Source organism: Ochotona curzoniae, unplaced genomic scaffold, assembly GCF_017591425.1.
Source record: "Ochotona curzoniae isolate NIBS_2020 unplaced genomic scaffold, NIBS_Ocur_1.0 contig_4148, whole genome shotgun sequence".
In the NCBI taxonomy this organism is placed as follows: Eukaryota; Metazoa; Chordata; class Mammalia; order Lagomorpha; family Ochotonidae; genus Ochotona; species Ochotona curzoniae.
Window position 1 is genome coordinate 478,389 of NW_024466146.1, and position 21,651 is coordinate 500,039.

The 21,651-nt window shown below is 43.3% G+C and overlaps 1 protein-coding gene and 1 pseudogene across 2 annotated transcripts in view; one reads left to right on the forward strand and one right to left on the reverse strand.

Moving 5' to 3' along the window:
- CDK15 (cyclin dependent kinase 15) overlaps positions 1-21,651 on the forward strand; it is a 78,542-nt gene that overhangs the window by 11,610 nt on the left and 45,281 nt on the right. For both annotated transcript variants that reach the window (XM_040984401.1, XM_040984402.1), the window contains exons 5-8: positions 6,902-6,996; positions 7,740-7,802; positions 12,731-12,854; positions 16,343-16,463. In XM_040984401.1, coding sequence (XP_040840335.1) covers positions 6,902-6,996; positions 7,740-7,802; positions 12,731-12,854; positions 16,343-16,463 — 403 coding nt within the window. The remainder of the gene's footprint in view (positions 1-6,901; positions 6,997-7,739; positions 7,803-12,730; positions 12,855-16,342; positions 16,464-21,651) is intronic.
- LOC121159450 lies at positions 3,614-5,360 on the reverse strand (annotated as a pseudogene).

The window sequence follows — 21,651 nt, forward strand, 5'->3', positions numbered from 1 at the left end:
GGAATTCTCAACTCAAGTATTGCTTCTTCAAGTAACAACAAAAATAAAAAAAGAATCTGCTTTTATGAACATTAAGGAAAATGCAGAAGAAACATTTTAAAGCAAATAATAGAATGCTGCATATTCATCAATTCTATCATTGATTCTACCACATTAGTAATTACAGCATTTAAATCAGAGATGATTTCCACTTAAAGCCTTTTAAGCTCCTTCTCTAGAAGAAAACATTGCAAGGTAGTTATTTCTGATCCATGAAAGAGAAAACTGAGCCAACACTGGCCTGAGGACTATCCCAAAGTCATATGGTACAGCAGTCGGGGGGAGTCTAATCAGAACTCCTAAACCACCGATGACCAGAAATTGATGAGTGCCAGCTTGGCAGACAAGGAGTCCTTCCTCTGGTGTAATCACATCACATCATAGAGCCCATTCACAGCCTAAACAAAGTGAAGCCAGAACACTGGAATGAAATCAGGACTACAATTCCAAAGAAATCTATCACTGATCTCAATGTTTACTTAAATTCTTCTTTTTTTTTTTAAAGATTTATTTTTATTGTTATTATTTTTTTTATTGGAAAGGCGGATATACAGAGAGGAGAGACAGAGAGGAAGATCTTCTGTCCGATGATTCACTCCCCAAGTGAGCGCAACGGCCAATGCTATGCCGATCCGAAGCCAGGAGCCTCTTCCGGGTCTCCCATGCGGGTGCAGGTTCCCAAAGCTTTGGGCCGTCCTCCACTGCTTTCCCAGGCCACAGGCAGGGAGCTGGAAGGGAAGCGGGGCTGCCGGGATTAGAACCGGTGCCCATATGGGATCCCGGGCGTGCAAGGCGAGGACCTTTAACCACTTGTGCCACCGTGCCGGGCCCTGTTTACTTAAATTCTTACGGATATTTTGTTTTCTTGACTCATTGATTTGTGACTGGCAAGTCAGAGAAAATATAAGATCAGGGACTATAAATTCTAGTCTTAATATCTAATGAGAACTGAGAGTGAAGGCCACTATTGATTCCTATATAAATTCCTTTTCACTGGCCTGGTTTTCACTAGTCCACAAGCACATGTTGAGTGCCAGGCCCATGCTAGCACTGCGGGTACAAAGCCAGGGTCAGGCACCTGCGTTCTTGAGGAGTCCATGGCCTACAGGTGGCCTTGACACCAGGCACCTTACACACAGCCACCTCCTTTGGGCTTTCAGAGCCAGTCTTGCTCTTCCTTATCATCTTCATTTTTTGCATTTTCTTCTAAATTACAGCAGAACAGGGTAGAGGAACATCAAAATAACATGAACCATTGCAGTTGGCAAAGCATTAATTTTCCAAAAACTTCATGAAACCACAAGCTGCAATGAAATTAACAAAATGAAGAAACTGAAAGTCCTTATACCACTATGAGATGAAAAACAATTTTAAAGACCCACAAGATATCGTTGTGTCTTTTTTTTGATGAGAAACAAAAATAAGTATGCAATCATGTCTTGGTACCTGTGGGTGACTGGTTCCAGGACTTCCTATAAACGCTGATCTCTGCAGATACTTAAATGGTGTAGTATTTGCATATAATCTACATGCATCTTCGATATACTTAAGTCATTACGAGATTACTTACAATACCTAATAAAAATGTAAGTGCTATGGAATTAGTTCTTACAGCACATTGTCTAGGGAATAATGGCAAGGAAAAAAGTCTCCATATATTCAATACTGATACAGTTTTCTAAAAAAAAAAATATTCTCAATCTGTACTTGGCTGAATCAACAGAGGCAAGACCAAAAGACACAGAGGGCTCGGTGTATGTAGAGCAGGTCTTATATAAAGACAACAATTTTACCAGAGAGCTCTGATCTTAGGATCTTTTCTCTTCTCAGCTGACTTTGTATCCCAACCTGGTAAGTCTGCAGAATAAACACCACATTCTGCTAGGAAATTTACCAGAGTTTTTGCAATTAAAAGAGAGAAAGATCTTTCCTTCTTAGATTAAGATCCACGCATCTGAGACAATAGACATCTTAGATTGCTGTAGACAGCATGCCAACAATCCCATGAGATCAACACTCCAAACCTCTGAATTCCCTATCCATTACTCAACAAGATGCAGCATGTGTATAACAAACACTCCAGCAGGGTAGGAGCATTTGTAAAGCAATGGTAGACACAGCTATAAAACACACAGCATTCAGTCTTACGGGGGAGACAACTGAAATTTAAAAAATAAAGGAATATAAGCACCTTCAGTGTGAGCAACCAATGATAGATATATAAATAATATTAAGCAGCCCGTGGGCAGCTATTCAGTAGTAAGTATCTATTGAGTACTAGGTATTGAAAACACTGAAATAAGCAAAGAAAGAGGTGAAAGTATCTCTTTGTTGCAAACATTTTTTGACTTCTCAAGACAAGTAATATGTATACAATATAGTATATGTAATATGTGTGTTTATCAGGTGCAGGGATAGGGTGCAGGGATAGGGTGAGGGCTACTATCAACAGCAATCAACGAAACCAATATTTCATATGAGCGTACCTCAAAAAGGCCACAAAATGGAATTAAAAGATGTTTATCTTTGATTGCAAAATGTTTTGAAATCCACGCATGTATGGGCTCTTCAAAACAAATTCATGGAAATACATATTATGAAAAAAAGTATAGATTTCAAAAGATGTTTGCGACAAAGAGAATTTACCTTTTAATGCCCTCCTCTGTATCCTTTGAGTAGAGAGTCATAGGAAGTGAGGGAGGAAGCTGACCAAGAACTGAAGGACAGAACTGGGGGACAGAACTGTGTTTAGAAGTGTCCAAAGAACTTCTAGCAGACCAATGTGGTTACAGCCAGGTGAGCAGGGAGATGACAGGAACAACAAAAAGGAGGGGGCATTGACAGGCAGGAACACATGGCATGGAAGTGGGCACATGGCAAGCCATTTTGGTTTTATCTGAATGGAATGTGAGGCCCCTGGGGAATTTGGAACCTGAAGGATCAATGATCTGACCTTCTCTGGGGAGGAGACCCTGCAGGGGAGAAGGTAGGAAACGCAGAGACTGGTTAGGCAGCATCTGTGATAAATCATCCAAGACACGCGGGGGACTCCGCTTCAGGCAGCAGCAGAGGATATGACAGAAAGTGAAGGCTTCTGGACATGTTTTGAAGACACTGCGGGTGGATTTGCTGATGGACTGGGTGAGGACATAAAAGAAGGAGTTGAGATGAGTCCCCATTTACTACAATGGTGAGCCTTCCTAGCAGGGACGGATTCTGCACTGAAGATAAGTGGTACAAATATGTCAAAGAATGTCAGAGAAATAGCAGAATACACGTTTTCCCTACTCCTACAAGAGTAAAGTTATCAAGAACATTTCAGGAAATAAGGACTTAAACTCACTGTTGCTATGAGCAGCAATCTCTTCCCAGTACCTGCTACTCTTTGAACTTTCAAGGAAGTGATCGCTTGAGGCAATGACAATGGCTAAGGAAAGTCTTGGCAGTTCTAGTCATATATTTAAGCAATTCCAAAGTGACAATAAAAATTGAACTAAAATAGCCTGAGTTTTAGCAACTTTGGCTTTACCATACTACCCCTTTCTTGATATCCAACCTTATTTATTTGTTATTCTTAAATCTTATTTTTGACTGGACTCTGATTAGAAGTAGACACTCTCAGGGGAGACAGCCTACATCTCTTGGCAATCTGTTCCTGGTATTTTTCTTTGACCTCCTTCATTTGCTTGGCCAAAAGTTAACATACTCTGCAAACTCTTGCTTTTCTTGTTTAGCAGGCTGTCCCTTCCAAGCAGTGTGCTGGCATTGTTGAGGTGCTTCGGTCCTAGGCTTCTTACCCTCTTTGTTAAAGGGCTTTTTTGCGACATACTGGCAAATATCATCTTCTTTTTTTTTTTTTTATTGTTGCTTACATTGTATTATGTAGTACAGTTTTATAGGCACTGGGGATTCCCCCCACCCCTCCCAAATATCATCTTCTTTAGAGAGATTGAAACGTTTGCAGATTCTGGTAGCTCTTTCAGGACCCAGGTGAGCAGGCCCCAGGGTATCAGTCAAAACAGGAATAGCTTTCCCTTTTTTACAATAACTCAAGTTAGCATTGACAATGCAGGCTCCAGTTCTTGCTCTGTAACAGGAATGCCCCTTGCTCAGCAGCAGGTGAGCCCAGCCATGGGTCAAGATTCATAAAGCCCTGTTTGTGGGAAAGCCCTGTTTGTCATTTCCACCACTGATATGAATCATGCAGTTCTTCCACTCTTCACCCAGAGTGTCAGCAGCAACTTGTGTGGTCATATGCTTCTCGTACAAATATTACCTTCATCATTCATGTCAATGAGTTCTTGGCGGCCTCTGGCTGGAAAGGAGATAGCTTCATCTAGTAAAACCAAAATATCCTGATTCTTACCAACTTCAGCTTTGCTGTATTCTTTCCAATCTAATTTTAGTGTATATCTTGTAGTGTATATATATATAGAGAGAGAGAGAAAATTCAGGAAATAATCTGCAAATGAAAATACATACAGTATATAAGCATTTGCAAGTGACAGACAGAGGTCATTGTTATAAATAATGAGTACTCTTGCAAAAACATACCACAAGGAAGATTTGAAGACTGGATGAGAGTAGGGGTTTCATGAAGTCCAAAGTGAAAGAGAGAAGCAAGAATCTGTCAGCATTAACTTGCATCTGTGTCATGCTTTACGTTAACCGAGACTTCTATGAGTAGACCCATTCTATCCTCATTTTAAGCCTTTGCACTCTCTTAAAAAAACTGGTGGGGACTTGAATTGTGATACTCTCTAGAGCTTATTCAGAAAATGATAGAAGTAGGATTCATACTAGGGCTTCTGGCTCCTCAACTAGTTCTTCTTGGAAACATGCAATAAATACCTATGGCAAATTGTGTGCTAATTGCTGACTGAGCATCACACTAGGTGTTGTGGCAGACTCCACAAGACCAAATTACTCCCTCCATTCCCAATTGACCTTCAACTGGGAAGGTCAAGCAGATGTCTGTGAAACTGTTGTGGATTTTTGTTTTTTTGTGTGTATGTGTTTACATTTACAAAGCAATGTACTTCTAAAAGCACAATAAACTCAATAAAGAAAGTCACCAGCTCACAGGGCTGGTGACTAGAGACCACAGTAGCATCACCAGAAATCAAGTTTCTCCATCCCTCTAACTAGTGTCTCCATCCTAGTCTGATTCCTAGACACACTGTCACAATCCATCGGTCATCTGCCTGCAGCAACTTCTGCCTCAAATCCCACAAGTACAGCCCTCACAGTAAAAAGAAAGTACCTGTTCCTAAGCACACCTGCCAGGTGAAGTTTATAGCTATCTCTGAACCCATCACCATGGCGAGGGAGATGCTGTGATCTGATTGGGCAGTCTTGAGTCTCATGCCTCCTCTTGGATAGAGGCAGAGTCAGTCTTCTCCCCCGAAACCCCAGCCCCAGAACAGCATGGAGCAGATAAGGAGCGGTGCCCCCATTAGATGGGAGGTTGGCTGTTAAGAGGACAAACCTGGGCCTGGTGTGGTGGCCTAGCGGCTAAAAACTTTGCCTTGAACAGTCCAGGATCCCACATGGGTGCCAGTTCTAATCCCGGCAGCTCCACTTCCCAACTAGCTCCTTGCCTGTGGCCTGGGAAAGCAGCCAAGGATGCCCAAAGCCTTGGGACCCTATACCCATGTGGGAGACCTGGAAGAAGTTCCTGGCTCCTGGCTTCGCTCCAGTCATTGCAGACACTTGGGGAGTGAATCAGCGGATGAAAGATCTTTCTCTCTGTCTCTCCTCCTCTCTTTATGTCAGACTTTGCAATAAAAATAAATTAATCTGAAAAAAAAATGAACTTTGTCTCCAGACTTAACCTAGCATTTGAGTTTGTTTTTAATCTTATGAATTGTTCTACTGGTAATGGGTACAGGAAATTCACAACAATTAGACAGACCTTGCAGATGACTGATCTGAGTTTTTATGCTTAACTTTTCCTTTCCTTGGAGTCTTAAAGATACTGTCTCTCCAGGCAGGGCTACCTACCTAGCTGAGATTTGCCCTCTATCTCCTGGGCCTTTTGTAGCCACCATGCTACTCAAGCCAGGAGTCTTCCTCTCTCTGTAACATCCAGTCAGCTTGATAACCATTGCCAGCCACTTCCAGTCTTTTGTGATGACTTTCCTCCATTAGGACTCCCTTTAGTCACATATTAATAACCTGCTGTTGAAGACACCTTAGCACACACACACACACCCGATCCCCTGGGCTCCCAAGTCAAGGAGGTGGCGAGGGAGAGGGGCTTTCCTTTTAAATTTGCTTTTTCTTCTTCCCACAAAGATTTGCAACATTTGCTGCAAGAAATCCTCTGCATTCTCTGCTGCGTTTCAACAGTTCTTCACCCCAAGCTGTTATCTCTGCCTCCCACCCATCATGCCCATCAGCCAGCCCAGCTGAGCTCTTGTGGGACATTGATATTTGTAGAGTCCTGGTCCAGAAAACAGAACACCCCTTTTCCTCTTCCAATGGCTGTTATCTCTCCAGGCCTCCTCTAAGTCCAGGAGGAAGAGATCCCCTGGGGTGGGAGTGGGAGGAACATTCACAGAGTGCTCCCTGTGCCTCACAAAGTTTTGTAAATGGAAACACAGCAGTAGTTTTTGCACCTGCCTGTAAGCCTGGTCAGTTTGTGTAAACAGAGTGACCTCCCATTTTTGAAATCCTGAAGTCCTTGGAAATTCTAAATAATTCTTTCATAGTAAGAGACTTTTTTTCCCCCCCAGCAGTAAAAAAAAAATCCAAACCAAACCAAAACAAAACAAAATAAATCTACCAGAACACCTAATTTGAAATGAAACTGTACTTTCCTTATCAATGCTTCATATACCATTTTGTTTAATTTTTCTAGCTTCTCTCTTGAAGGGTTTGAAACATGCCAATATTGTGCTTCTGCATGACATCATTCACACCAAAGAGAGCCTGACATTTGTTTTTGAGTACATGGTGAGTCGCTCCAGAATCTTAGTGTGCATGAAGAAAAGTCTAGTGCTTGCATAATGAACCTGTTAATATTTCATGGCTTGATAAAACTTTCATTATGGTGTGGGAGGTATCAGGGAAGTTTTTATGATTGTGATTATTGGAGCTCTTCTGCTGCTGTATTCAGTGATTTTGCTGCCCACCTTCCCCTCATCAACAATGGTCAGTAGGGATTTAGAGTTTTCCCTCCCAATAAAACTTTTCCACATCTTTTTGAAATCTATTTTCATCACTGTCTGAGCAGAATCCAACATTTTCATTGACAATAAAGATGTGCCACAACATAATTTAAGACTGCATACCTGCCTACTAAAGAATTATTCATTTTGCATTGTTAAAAGGAAAAAGATATATTCGAATAAGCAGAAAAAAGAAAAAAAGATCCATAAGGCATGTGTACTTGACTGTACTCCAAGGTCACTGGGTGAGCAAAAATTCTTGTGTCATGTTCAATGCCAGTTGTTTAAAATGAACATCTCTGCTGACAAACAGGCTTCCTTCTAAGAGCAACCAGTTAGAAAGACACATTGTTTGGCTTTCACAAAGTGGAGACTCAGAAAAACCTGGTTGTGTTTCTTTTGCACCTTATTTTCAGAAATTCTGAACATCATCATAGTTTCCTAAGTCAAGTCTGTGGTTCACGTAAGGACACCCTCCAAACATCACTAACTCTGTTCTCTCTTCTCCTTCTACCCTCCATGGCTCAGCACACAGACCTGGCCCAGTACATGTGTCAGCACCCAGGAGGGCTTCATCCTCACAATGTCAGGGTGAGTATTTCAGGGTCAGGACGGTCGTCCAGCTCATCTGCAACAGGGGATTTTGGAACTGACTGCTATTTCAGAGTAAAGTCCCCATGCAGACAGATGCCATACACAGCCCAGAACAGAGCCAAAGTGTGGGCCCTCAAGCTACAGAGCAATGTCTAGCTGTTTTCTGCACAGCCTAAGCTTGCTAGTCATTGAATCATGCAAATGTGTCTTTAGAAGTATAAACCATAAAAAGAAAATCATGTTAAGAGGAAGTAAATGAAGTCAGGCCATCATATAATAAACAGCTTCTTCATAGCAGACCATTGCTCTATGATAAAGTTTGCATTGCCTGGTCAATAGAGCCTATTATGCACATGGGCCCATTTTCCCTTTTTCAGTCATTAAAGTAAGAATAAAAATAATGTACCCTTATTTAGCCATACTTCTACATCTGTTACAAATTTTAGAAACCACTTATATTTCATATTTTTCATTCCCTAAGCTTTTGTTGGCATTAATTAATTGATTGGCTCTTAAAAATAACCATATGACACTTGTAGATGATGTATTTATTCTTTGAATAATAAATAATATTTATGTACTCATTCAAGAATTATTTATGGAGTGCTTAGTGCTATATTAATTTCTGGAGTTTCAATAATGAGTAAGTTGTGTTTCTTATTTTCAATGAACTTGAAGTCCAATAAGATATATGGTCTTCTCTAGGCAGTGAGAAGCACAGTGCTAAGGCCAGGTTAGCTACGAAAATTATGGAATACAGGATCTAATATAGGATAGGGAGTTAAATATGGGAATACAGGAAAGGAGTTTAAAAAGGAGACTTGAAAACAAGAGGTAGAAAGTGAAAAACATCTTAAATAGCTGGCAGAGAATGGGACAGAGAAGCCAAGCAGGGCAGCCAAGCAGGAATATCTAGCAGTCTGATAAAGGGCCTGGGGAGGAAGCACACCATTAAGTTAGCTGATCACAATTGTTTTAAAGGCAATTGAATAGAGGAGCAGAGAAAGTACATTTGGCTTGATTTAGAATTGGGGTTTTGCCAGACATGTGAGAGGAAGAGACATTTGGGCAAGAGAGTTGAAGAGACTGGAGAGAGAGAGAGAGAGAGAGAGAAATGATCAGTGGCTTCCAGACTGAGTCTAAAGTGGGGGAAGAAGGTAAAGACAAATAGTTTGCTGAGAGCAAAAGAAAGAGTGGAAGATCCGGAAACCAGAGGTGCTGATTAAACAGAAGGGTTGTAGACATTGGCTAGATGTGGGAACGACAGGAGGAGGGGAGGAGGGGCATGTCTTCAGTGAATGGTGGAGATCAGTGAGGAACTCAGTAGATGAACGTGAAAAGAGTTGCCAAAGAAGATGTGGCCAGATAACATAGTAGCCCGGGGACTGGGGTTCTTCCATAAGGAGAGAGAAGTAATGGTTTTAAAGGTTTCATTGAAGGAAGGGACTCTGCAGGGAATTCTTGGAGTATTTAAAGCAAGGACTGGGAAGTGCAGAGTGAAGGATACCGAAGTTTGGGAGACTAGAGCAAGAGGTATTGAATTAAATGACAGGAAGCCCAGAGTCGGAAGGGGATGGGCTTATGGAGGCAGAGGGGGAAGTGTGAGAGGCCTGTGTTTAGAGTAGAGATCCGGATGCCAGGCTGGGAATCCCAGCGAGTGCAGCCTGCTTTCAGTAGTACTGTCCCAGAGACTTCTGGTGGGCTGAAAGACTGGGGTTTCCATAAGTTGGCTGGCTGACCTTATTGTGTCTTCCAGGCCTTCCTAGCCCAGATGGCATTGGCCTAGTGGAATTATCTGGTGACTGAAAACTTTATCAAGTGGGGAAGCAGGTCTAAGCCCTAGCGTACGACAAATCTCTCTGGAAAGGGTCACCCACGGTGGGGCTGGAGGCTGACTGGGAAAACATCAGCAGATCGGGCCATGTCATGACACGGTAACAGGGGAAGCTTCTGGCATGCTGAGGGAAGAATTCAGGGGACGAGGGAAGGAAGCATGCCTAGGCAGGGAGTTTATGCAGCCTGCAAAGCAATTGTGCGAGTTGCCGCCATGAAGCACCACACCCCAAGGCCCAACTGGTGATGCGCCAGTTCCAAACTGGGCAGAATGCAAGCCACTGAGCCACTGAGCACAGGCCAGGAGGTAGTCGGGATTCATTAGTGAGAACCGACAACAGGAAAGGCATTTCAGACTGATCGGTTAAAAAACTCCTATCTGACTCAGCCAGTCCACTTTCCCTCTCAGAGTGTCTTCATTTTCCAGTTTTCTCCATTGTCTCAGGATGTTGTCGAAGAAATCATGCAGGTCTGAATTTGAGTCTTAGCCATGACTCTTTCTAGGCCTTTTTTTGTTTCTTTTAAAGATTTATTTTATTTGAAAGGCAGAGTGAGAGAGATGGAGAAACACAGAGAGATCTTCCATCCACTGGTTCTCTCCCTAAAAGCCTGCAACAGACAAGGCTGAGCCAGGCAGAAGCCGGGATCCAGAAACTCCATCCAGGAGTTTCTGCCATGTGATATGGCAGATGCCCAAGCATTCCCCAGGTGCCTTGGCAAGAAGCTGCATTAGAAGCAGGGTGGCTGACACTTGAACCAGGGTTTGATATGGGATGCCGACATTGCCAGCAGTGACTTAACCCATAGCACCACAACACAGGCTCCGGCACTGTTTTGTCATCTATAACCTAAGGACAAGCATGTCTTCTGCAATGACTGTTTAGTCCTTGCTTGCCACCAGCTTCCTCTCTGCCATCCCTCATCTGTCCTCATGGGCCTCTTTCCTTAGTCTCTTTGACTCTTGGGCTGTCCAAGTCTGTGTTCTTGTCTCTAATAGGAAGAGGAATTCCAAGCCGAGATGTAGGCAGAGGTCAGCAGAGAAGCAAGCCTTACTTGCATAAAGTCCAAGGACACACTCAAGTGGGGTAGGGATGCTTCAGTGAGGTCCAGAGGTATCTGTCTATAAGAAAGAGTTCATACGGGGTGGTGTCTGAGGCAGGATTTACAGAATATTCACAGGGCAGGGATTTTGAGGTAGAGCTTGAAGGCCTCCCATTTCCTCATGTTCTCTCTCTCTCTCTCTCTCTCTCTCTCTCTGTTTTTTTTAAATCTCTGAAGTGTCATGACATCAGGTGCATGATGGGAGCAGAGTGTCGGCCATGGCAATGTTATTATAGCATTCTTATAACTAAAGATCGTGGTAGGAAGGCAGCCAGTAGCCATGTTGGTTATTTTTAGCCACTGCTGGTTCCCAGCAAAACTTCAAAAACTTTAGTTTCCCCATGATACAGAAAGCAGGGAAGGTTTGAGCCCGGGTGGTTCAGCCAGCACTACAGTGCAGATGGGCCTGCAGGGTTAGCTGGGGACCTGGCTCTCCTTGGTCGCTGCCGCCATGCCTATATCGTTTTGCATTGAAAAACACATTTAGGCATATAGTATAGCATCTTTTATTTTTTTACCTACAGTTTAGCTGGCTCTCCAGTGCCTTTTCCATGAACATTTATATTTCTAGCTAATTGGAAGATTTAAAGGTCATAACGGCATTTTGTGCTTTAGTAGCTTAGCGGTTTGAGGACTGATCAAATGAACAGTGTGTGGTATTTGAAGCACCAGGAAGAGAAAGAGCTAGGAAGTGTCGTGGAACCAATGAGCAACTGCAGCAGGACACACAGACATTTCTAGATCCAAAAGCAGCCTTTGAACCGGAGGTGGGAGCCACGTGGAACCCACACAGCCACAGGTGTGCTGTGCAAAGCAAACTCCTTGGCTGCTTGGCCCCTGCCGCTCATTAACTTCGCCCCAGTGTCTCCAGGTCTTTGTTCAGTCAGTATCTGCTGCAGCATCTCTGAGGCGCTTGTCTCCAAGAGGCCATGGAAAACAAGTGGATTTATCCACACAGCCCTGCCTCTGCCCATCGTGCCTGAGTCCTCCGAATGCCTAGGCCTGGCTCCCTCTTTTCAGAACCGCCAGAACATGTTCTTTGTTGGCACAGGTCTCTGTAAACACTAATGTGGCGTCTGAATTCTCATTTGCCAGTGGCACCGAAAACTAGCAGGAGATCCTGAGAACACGGGGCTTCCTGTTTTCTCTCAAGCTTCCGTATTGGTAGGGACCTGGTCACGCCTTCAGCTTCAGAGCTTCACAACCACATGAAACATTTTCTAGAATGCAGCCTTCCTGTGTCCCCTTCCCAACCACCGCCTTTTTTTCTCTACTCCTTTCCCTTCTGTTGATCCCTTATTCTCCTTTGATTTTTTTTCTTTTTTTCTTTTTGGAGGAAGAGAGGCTCCTCATCTCTTTTGGGCTCTCTTTCCTTGGAATCTGTATGTATATTTCTCTTGTTTTCAACTTTGAATTTAAGACTTTAAAAACAGGTTTACCAAGATAATGATTCCTTTATTTCCCAAAACCACCTAAGGATGTATTTCCCAGCCTGGTCTCCTTGTGTTGTGTATTTAAAAGGGCTTCATATCAGAGCCTGGAAAACTTAAACAGTTGTAAACTTTAGAATCTCATTTCCAGGTCAACTTTGATCTTACACGCCAAGTCCATCAGTGTGTGTGGGGGGAGGTGGAATTAAATCTTTCACTTCTAAATCAATAGCTAGTGTTCCAAAGAGGACTTCAAAGTTACACTTCAGATTTTTTTAAGGAAGGGTAATTCCTTCAGTATCAAAGAAATGAGATAGCAGGAAAAGCCAGACTGTCTTTGTTTAAGACATAGCCAAGTTGCTTGATTTTTTTCTTGTCTCTTTTCTCCCCCTCTGAATGTAAAAAATGCATGTGTGTGTGTGAGTGTGTGTGTGTGTGTGTGTGTGTGTGTTTCTCAGGAGATACTTTCACTATAGTGTTTCAAATGACTGTTTTTGATTTAGAGAGAAATCGACACATAGTGGCTCAAATCTCCTTAGGTATGGTGTTCATTCCTTCCAGCTTTTCATGTTTCAGCTTCTGCGGGGCCTGGCATATATCCACCAGCAACACGTTCTGCACAGAGACCTGAAACCTCAGAACTTGCTCATCAGTCACCTGGGAGAGCTCAAACTAGCTGATTTTGGTAAGTCGCCCCTCGGTCTCCTTCTGGGCTGGAAACAATGATGCTTTTGTGTGCTCTTGTTTAAAGCCTTGGCTGGGTCTGGCCTTTGAACACTGGCGGGCCTGGGAACATGAAACTTCGTGTGGGTATCGGACTACCATACAGGAAACAGAAGGCAAGAAGCAAGGCAGGGTAGGTGCTTCTAGGAATTCCACCAGGGCTCAGCCTACACAGATGTCCCAAACCAGTACACCCTTGCTGCCCTCTTGCCATTGCCAATACAGAGACATTTCTAGAGTTACTTGTGCTTGGTAGCTTTCCTAAATCTGAGTGGATACACACATTCTATCAGAATACATCAAGGTTATCCCAGAGTAGCAAGATAAAGAGGCTAACTCCAGATGATAGTGTGGACTCCTGCAGGAAAGGCAACTCCAGGACACCTGTTCCCATGTGCTTGCAAATCTGTATGCAAACATGACTGTGTGGGAACCTGAAGCTTCTATCCCCATTAAAGCACTTCCCTCTCAGCATCATTGTGTCTTTCCATTTTAGCACTTACTAGTTTTTTTTTTAATTTATTTTATTTTTATTGGAAAGACGGATATACAAAGAGCAGAGACAGAGAGGAAGATCGTCCATCAGATGATTCACTCCCCAGGCGGCCGCAATGGCTGGAGCTGAGCTGATCCCAAGCCAGGAGCCTCTTCCGGGTCTCCCACATGGGTGCAGGTTCCCAAAGCTTTGGGCTGTCCTCGACTGCCTTCCCGGGCCACAGGCAGGGAGCTGGATGGGAAGTGGGGCTGCCGGGATTAGAACCGACACCCATATGGGATCCCGGGCGTGCAAGGCAAGGACCTTAACCAATGTGCCATCGCGCCGGGCCCGATTTATTTTATTTTTATCGCAAAGTCAGATATACAGAGAGGAGGAGAGACAGAGAGAAAGATCTTCCATCCAATGATTCACTCCCCAAGTGACCACAACAGCCGAGGCTGTGCCAATCCAAAGCCAGGAGCCAAAAATGACTTCCAGGTCTCCCATGTGGGTTCAGGGTCCCAAGGCTTTGCGTCGTTTTCAACTGCTTTCCCAGGCCACAAGCAGGAAGCTGGATGGGAAGCAGGGCTGCCGGGTACCGGTGCCCATATGGGATCCTGGCGCGTTCAAAGCGAGGACTCTAGCCACTAGGCCACTGGGTCAGGCCCAGCACTTACTAGTTTATAATTATAATCTCAAACTCATATGTGGATACGTGTAAATGCACGCAAATGTATTCTTATTCATACATACATAGATATCTGTTCTGCAAAAAAAAAAAAGCTCTTGGAAAATGGAATGAAATAAAAGAGATTTATTTTGGTGCAAAAATATTTTGAAATCAATGAATATAAGGAGTCTTCAGGAGCTTTTTGAGAAGTACATATTATTTAAAAAACTATATACAGATTACAAATGCTTTTCATTTTTACTTATTTTCATTTCATTTGAAATGCAGAGGGAGGGAGAGAGAGAGAGAAAGCAAGAGAAAGAGTCCCCATCTACTCTTTCATTCCCTAAATTCCTCAAATTCGTGCAACAGCCACGGGGCTGGATCAGGCTGAAGGTAGGACCCCAGGACTCCATCCAGGCCTCCCACATGGGTGGCAGGAACCCAAGTATTGATCCATCACTTGCTGTTTGCAAGGCTGTGCATTAAGAGGAAGCTGGGGCCCAGCACAATGGCTTAGTTTGCTAGTCCTGCACCTTATAAGTGCCAGCAACATATATGGGCATTGGTTCATGTCCTGGCTGCTTCATTTCCTATCCAGTTCCTTGTTGTGCCTGAGAAAGCAGCTGAAAATAAAACAAAGCCTTGGGGCCTGCTTGGGAGACCTGGAAGAAGCTCCTGGCTCCTGCTTTCAGATCAGCTCAGCTCTGGTTGTTGCGGCCATTTAGGGAGTGAACCAGCAGATGGAAGATCTTTCTCTCTCTCTCCTCTGAAATCTGCTTTTCCAGTAAAAACAATTAATTCCCTCCCCGACTCCAAAAATAGGAAGCTGGATTGGAAGTAGTTTAGGCAGAACTCAAAACAGACATTTTGATGGGGGATTCAGGCATCCCAAACGGCAACTTAACTCTTCAGCCAAACAGTCACCTTCACATTTTTGGGGTGTGCCAAAATAAGCTTATTTTTTCATTCCATTCTTCATGAACTTATCAAAGTACCTATGTGCGTTTCTGTGTGTGTGTGTGATGACTTTGTCTCCACTAAACTGTGAGCACTGTGAAGGCAACCTGGGTCTGCTTTCCTTTAACTTGGCATCCCCGATGTCTGGCACCATAATAGGTGCTCATATCTGTTGCCACATTGATTCCATGTGGGCTGAGGAAGCACCATGCTAAGTTTGGCAGACATCCAATGGCAGTGTCACAGCTGGAGTACTTTATTCTGAGACAGTAGCCTTCATTCTAGCATGTCAACAGTAAACACATAGGCCTGGCATGGTAGCCTAGCTTAAGTCCTCACCCTGAATGCGTTGGGATCCCATATGGGTGCCAGTTCTAATCCCAGCAGCCCCACTTCCCATCCAGCTCCCTGCCTGTGGCCTGGGAAAGTAGTCAAGGTTGGTCCAAAGCCTTGGGACCCTGCACCCATTTGGGAGACCTAGATGAGGTTTCTGGCTCCTGGCTTGGGATCAGCTCAGCTCCAGCCATTGCGGCCACCTGGGGAGTGAATCAATGGATGGAAGATTTTCCTCTCTGTCTCTCCTCCTCTATATATCTGACTTTACAATAAAAGTAAGTAATTCTTTTTTAAAAAAAGTTACAGTGCAAAAACAGTTAATGCACATGGGTCACTTGTCCTTGTCTGCAAAGATTTCCCTAGTCATAGATCATGTGGCTCGGGGAGATGTGCAGCTTCCTGACCAAAGTACTCTGAGTTTGTTGAGAAGCACCCAAGAGAAATTCACCTTGGCCTCTCCCAAACTGATGTGGAACAGCATCCTGTCCTTTACTAGGAGTTCCTAAACTGCAAGAAAGCAGCATTGTTTTGTCAGTCAGGAGCTGCGTCTAGTTAATGTCACACAGACCCAGAGTGACAGGGGGTAACAGGCTAGCAGCTTCACTTTGTCATGCTTAGTAACAACACTGACCTAGCAAGCCAGAGCGTGTGGCATGGGCTAGCGATGTCTTGGCACAGATTCCTCCCACCACCGGTGCCATCGCCCTGGGCCATTCCTCCCACAATCTGGACTGAGGAGAGAAGGAAGCAGACTGGCTAACCTCTCCACGAAGGGCATCACATAGCACATAGCACCTTCATTCGTGTCGCCTGGCTGCCAGCAAGGCCAGGGCCAAAATGGAGATGTCTCCATGACTCAGTAGCACACAATAGTCAAGCTAGCCAAGTCGTTCTGTGTGTATTACGTTTTACATGGCATTAACCTGCCAGTTAACCTGTCCCTGGCAACTGTATTTCCCCAGACACACTGAGCCCTCTGGGGGTCTGTGCTTTTCCCTCGGAGCAGGTCTCGCTCGCGCCAAGTCCATTCCCAGCCAGACATACTCTTCCGAAGTGGTGACTCTTTGGTACCGACCTCCAGATGCTCTGCTGGGTGCCACCGAGTATTCCTCTGAGCTGGACATATGGTAAGAGCTATGCCAAGGCCTTCAGAGAATGTGAGTCTCCCTGCCCATGAGGGTGGCTTTTTCTTTCATATGTTGTGCTACTAACAGTTCTAATGATGATAATCGCTAAAATTAGACAAAAACATCAGAGACTTTCAAATACATCTAATTGGATATTTACAATCATTTGATGATTTTGTTAACAGTTACAGAACCTGAGTCCTAGAGCATTCTTGGTCAAAGCCCTTTCTCTGTTAGATGCTGGTTCAGCTACATCCCTCATCCCAGCTCCTCTCTTCTGTCCTTGGCCTTTTCTCCCCTTTTATTGCTTGTCCACAGAGAAACACATCTACACCTCCAGACCACAGACAGAGGCACATATCTATATACTCTCTCTCACTCAGACACAACTATGCTGACACACTCACATGTGTCCAAATAGATCAGAGCTTGGTGGAAAAAAAAAATCAAGATTTGGGAGACTTGATTGTCATACCAATTTAATTTCTAATCACTCACTCTGTCTTCCAGTATCTTAGAAAACGGCATTTTCTTTCTATATGTTTCTTTATTTTTTAAATTAGAGTAGTAAATTCTCCCCATTAGCATTCCACAGGACCGCAGTGCAGGTGTAAAAAGCAAAGAGACGCTGTCAAGTGGTACCACTTCACTGGGGAGACTCTCAGATGAGCAGGACACAATCGTGGGTGTGGGCTGTCCGAGAACAGTGAGATTAGGAGATCTGGATCTGATTCCTGCAAACATCTTAGCCATTGGAGGACCACAGTTAGATGTATGCTGATTTCATGCAGAGCCATCTCTCTAGCTCAAAGATAATAGAATACATGGGTCTTTTTCAGTGCCTTGGAAGAAAGGGTTTATATAAACAACAGGTCCTATTTTTAAAGACCAATAATAGATTGAAAAAGGAAAGAGAACTTTGTTCTACAGAGTTAGTGCAAACCTTTAGGTTTTCCCAAAGAGTGAAAAAGGTTGCAGATATTTTCCTCTAGTGGATCTGGAATCATTGATTTCTGATACCTAGTACCATTTCTAGAAGTATCCCCTGCTAGTCAGAGCTTTCCTGCTCCTGTCAGCTCACACACTTTGCACTGTCAGTTCAAAGCCCTGCAGCAGGCTCTGGCTCCCTCGGCTCTTAATGATGTCTTTCTGGCAGTTTTCCACAGAGTGAAACTTCTACCCATTAACTTTAAACTTTGCTTCATTGTGGATTATTTAAAGCCCTCAAATATATATTCAATAGATCAATGATTCTCAACTTGGGGCAGTTTTGCTTCCCAGGGGATGTTTAGCAAGGTCTGGAAAGTTTGTTGTTGTTGTGTGGCTGTGGTTGTTTTTGTTTGTATGTGCTGGTCACAACCATGGACATTAATGGGTACAGACTAGGGATCTGCTGAATCTCCAACAGTGCAAAGCACAGCTCCCCACAAAGAGGATGTATCTAGCCGCAAACGTCATTAATGTCAGGGTTGAGAAAGCTCATGTAGATTACGGAGCACAAAACAGTGAATCCCATAAACTCACACCAGAGCAGCAGCCAGGAGCACTGTCATGCATCCCTGGGTCCCCTTTCTATCAAACTGTCCCTTCCCCATGGCCAGGGGCTTCTCGATCTTCTTGATATTTTGGTGTCATCATCACCTTAGCCCATTAAAGTAGTATTTTTACATTTTATTTTCATTGTAAAAAAATATCATTCTGTTTTGCCTGTTTTCAGACTTTTGCAAAAAGTGATATTAAACTGTATGTTGTCTTCTGTGACGTTTTTTCACTAAATTGATTTCTAAAATTCATCTTTGCTGGTCTGTGTAGCTATGCTTTCTCTCCTTTTGATGAAAATTTCAGTTATCCAGTTTGATTTTTGTTTTTTTTCTGTTTGTTTCTGGTATTTTGAACAAATTCAAAATGTATGCTTAAGAATTTCTCTGGGAGGGCCCGGCTCAGTAGCCTAGTGGCTAAAATCCTTGCCTTGCATGCGCCGGGATCCCACATGGGCACCAGGTTCTAATCCTGGCAGCCTTGCTTCCCATCCAGCTCCCTGCTTGTGGATAGGGAAAACAGAAGAGGATGGCCCAACGCCTTGACACCCTGTGTCCACATGGGAGACTTGGAGGAGGCTCCTGTCTCCTGGTTTCAGATCGGCGCAGCTCCAGCCGTTGTGGCCGCTTGGGGAGTGAGTCATCAGACAGAAGATTTTCCTCTTTCTCTCCTTTTCTCTGTATATCTGACTTTCCAATAAATAAATTAATCTTTAAAAAAATTTTTTTTTTCTTTGGGGGCTGACTGTGGTGTAACAGATTAAGTGCTGCCTGTGAGGCCGGCATCCCACATGGGCACCAGTTTGAGTCCCATCTGTCCCCACTTTTTGATCCACCCTCCTGTTAACACACTTGGGAAAACAGCAGAAGTTGGTCCAAGTGCCTGTACCGCTGCAACTCACATGACTCAGAAGAAGCTCTTGGCTGCTGGCTTTGGTCTGACCCAGCCCTGGCTGTTGCAGCCGCTGGGGGAGTGAACGCGAGGGTAGAAGATCTCTCTGTCTCTCCTCTGCCTTCCAAATAAAATAAATTTTAAAAAAAAAGTTAAAAAAACTTAACTAAGAAAGGTATCAATTTTAAAAAAAGATAAAGGAGTTTCTAGGGCGGGGGGAATACACATTTGACACAGTGAGAAGCTATTGCTTGCAACCTTTTCATCTATATTGGAGTGCCAGAGCTGTTCTGTCTCTAATGCAACTTCCTGGTAATGGCTCAAGTACCTGGGCCCCTGCCACCCTTGAGGAAGACCAGGATTGAGTTCCTCGCTCCTGGCTTCAGCCTGGCCCAGACATGCCTGCTGAGGTCCTTTGGAAAGTGAACAGGTGAATAGAATATTTCCTCTCTTTTTGACTCTGCCTTTCAAATCAACAAATAAATCTCTTTCTCTAAACATCTCTAAAGTGCCTTGGAATGTATTTCCTATGTCACAAGGTATATAAATGTTAACTTCATAAGACAGCATCAAACTGGTTTCCAAAGTAACAGTAGCAGTGTCTACACCAGCACCGTATTACAGTGTAAAGAAGAGTTTTTCTTTCTTTACCTCTATACCACCTTAGTCATACCAGATTTCTTAATTTCTGCTGATCAGGTGTGTAGTATGGTACCTAAGTATACATTTCCCCAGTCATTAATGAAGTTGGGCATCTTTCTGTAGACTATTTCCCAACTGTATATCTCTTCTTTTAAATACTTGTATCTTTGTTGTTTTCTGTTGACTTCTCTATGTCTCCTGCCCCTCTTCCCTCCATCTCTGTCTTCATTGACTTATAGCAGCTCTTCATTCTACATACTAATCTTTTACTATGTGTCAGGCCTTAGGTTTTCACATCTTGACGTTATCTTTTTCATCAACCTTAACTTTAATATCATTGAACTTACCAATCTTTTCTTTTATGGTTAGCCTTTTTTTTTTTCTTTAATGTTTTAAAACAATCCTTCCTTCTCTGAAATCAGAATTAGCCAGGAACTTCTTCCTGGTCTCCCATGCAGGTGCAGGGTCCCAAGGCTTTGGACCCATCCTATACTGCTTTCCCAGGCCACAAGCAGGGAGCTGGATGGGAAGTGGATCAGCTGGGATATGAACTGGCGCCCATATGGAATCCTGGCACATGCAAGGCAAGGACCTCAGGCACCAGGCCTGAGTACAAATAAATTCAATACTCTTCATTATTTCTTCATGCATGTTAGATCTTATCTGCGGAATAACTGTCTTGTTCCCTGAGGTGCATCTTTGATCCTTTCTCTTCAGTGTAAAACTGGTGGTTGGGGATCTCTCTTGTTTGTGTTTTCTGAAGGTAAACACTCATTGCAAAAATTATCTTTGCTGGGGATGCAGTTCTAGATTAACTTTTCTTTCCTCTCAAGAGTCTGAAGCTCTATTTTCCCTTCTTTGTCTTCCAAATTTGCTGTTGGAGAGTTGGCCTTACTGTCTTCCTCGTGTAGGTGACCTCACATTTTCTATGGGTTTTTCTTTGCCTCTGTCACTACACAGTTTTCACTAGCAGGGGTCTGGTGCAGGCTTCTTTTTACTGATCCTGCTCAGGGAACACTGTGCTTCTGTCATTTAAGAATCCATACCTTTCATCAGCAGTTTTCTTCCTGCACATTGCCTCTATTCTCTTCTCTTTATTCTCTATTTTCAGAATGCCAGTTAAAGACTATCAGACCACATTCTTATTTTATCCATCTCTTATTCTCTCGTTCACACTTTCTACTTCCTTAATTTCTATGCTGTATTCTAGATAATTTCTTCAGCTTATCTGTCAGTTGAGGTTTCTATTAAACTTAGCATTACTTGCATGTTTGTTGCACTTATGAAAAATTAACCCATTGCTTACCATTTCATGATTTTTTTGCATAATGATGACACACAATAAAAGTTCGACTATAGGTTTTAATTCTTGTCATTACTGTCATTCATTTCATGATTACTGCTGTTTGCCTAGTAAAACTAAAAAAACAAAGTGAGGAAAAAAAGCAGTAGGTATCTTCCATCAAACTTATGGTATTTTTTTGGTTCACTCTCAAACTAATTGCTAGATCTCGAGTGCTTTTATTAAAAGTCCACTGCCTCTCATTTTTCTTTTTCTTCTCAGAGTGAGAAAAAGGGAAGTAAACAGGGAGCATTCTAATTGACAAAGAAGGAAAAAGGAAAAAATTCTATGCTATTGGTCCCTGCAACCCCACAGGGTACAGACTCACTGTTTTCGTAGGAGATAATGATAATAGGAGAGTGTTTAGTGCCTTTGTCTTAAAGAAATAACAGTGCAAGAACCCCTTTAAGATTCATCTTGAGGCCTAATGGTGGCAAGTGTGGGAAGGGGGCCCAGAGGAAAGAGCAGAGCTTTTGTTCATCGTGAAAAAGGTACAAGTAGGGCATCTTGCGATCAACAGAACTTTTTCTGGTGTTGTTTAACCATCACCTCCATCACCTCCAGAACTTTTCACCGTCCCAAACCAAAACCAGAACTCATTGCACCCTCTTCTCAGCTCCTAGTAACCACCATTCTGCTTTCTATCTCTTTGAACTTGACTATTCTAGGTACGTCCTCTAAGTAGAATCATCCCTTGCTTATCCTTTCATGCCAGGCTTATTTTGCTTAGCATAATGTTTTCAAGGGCTCATGCATGTTTTAACACTGGATTCT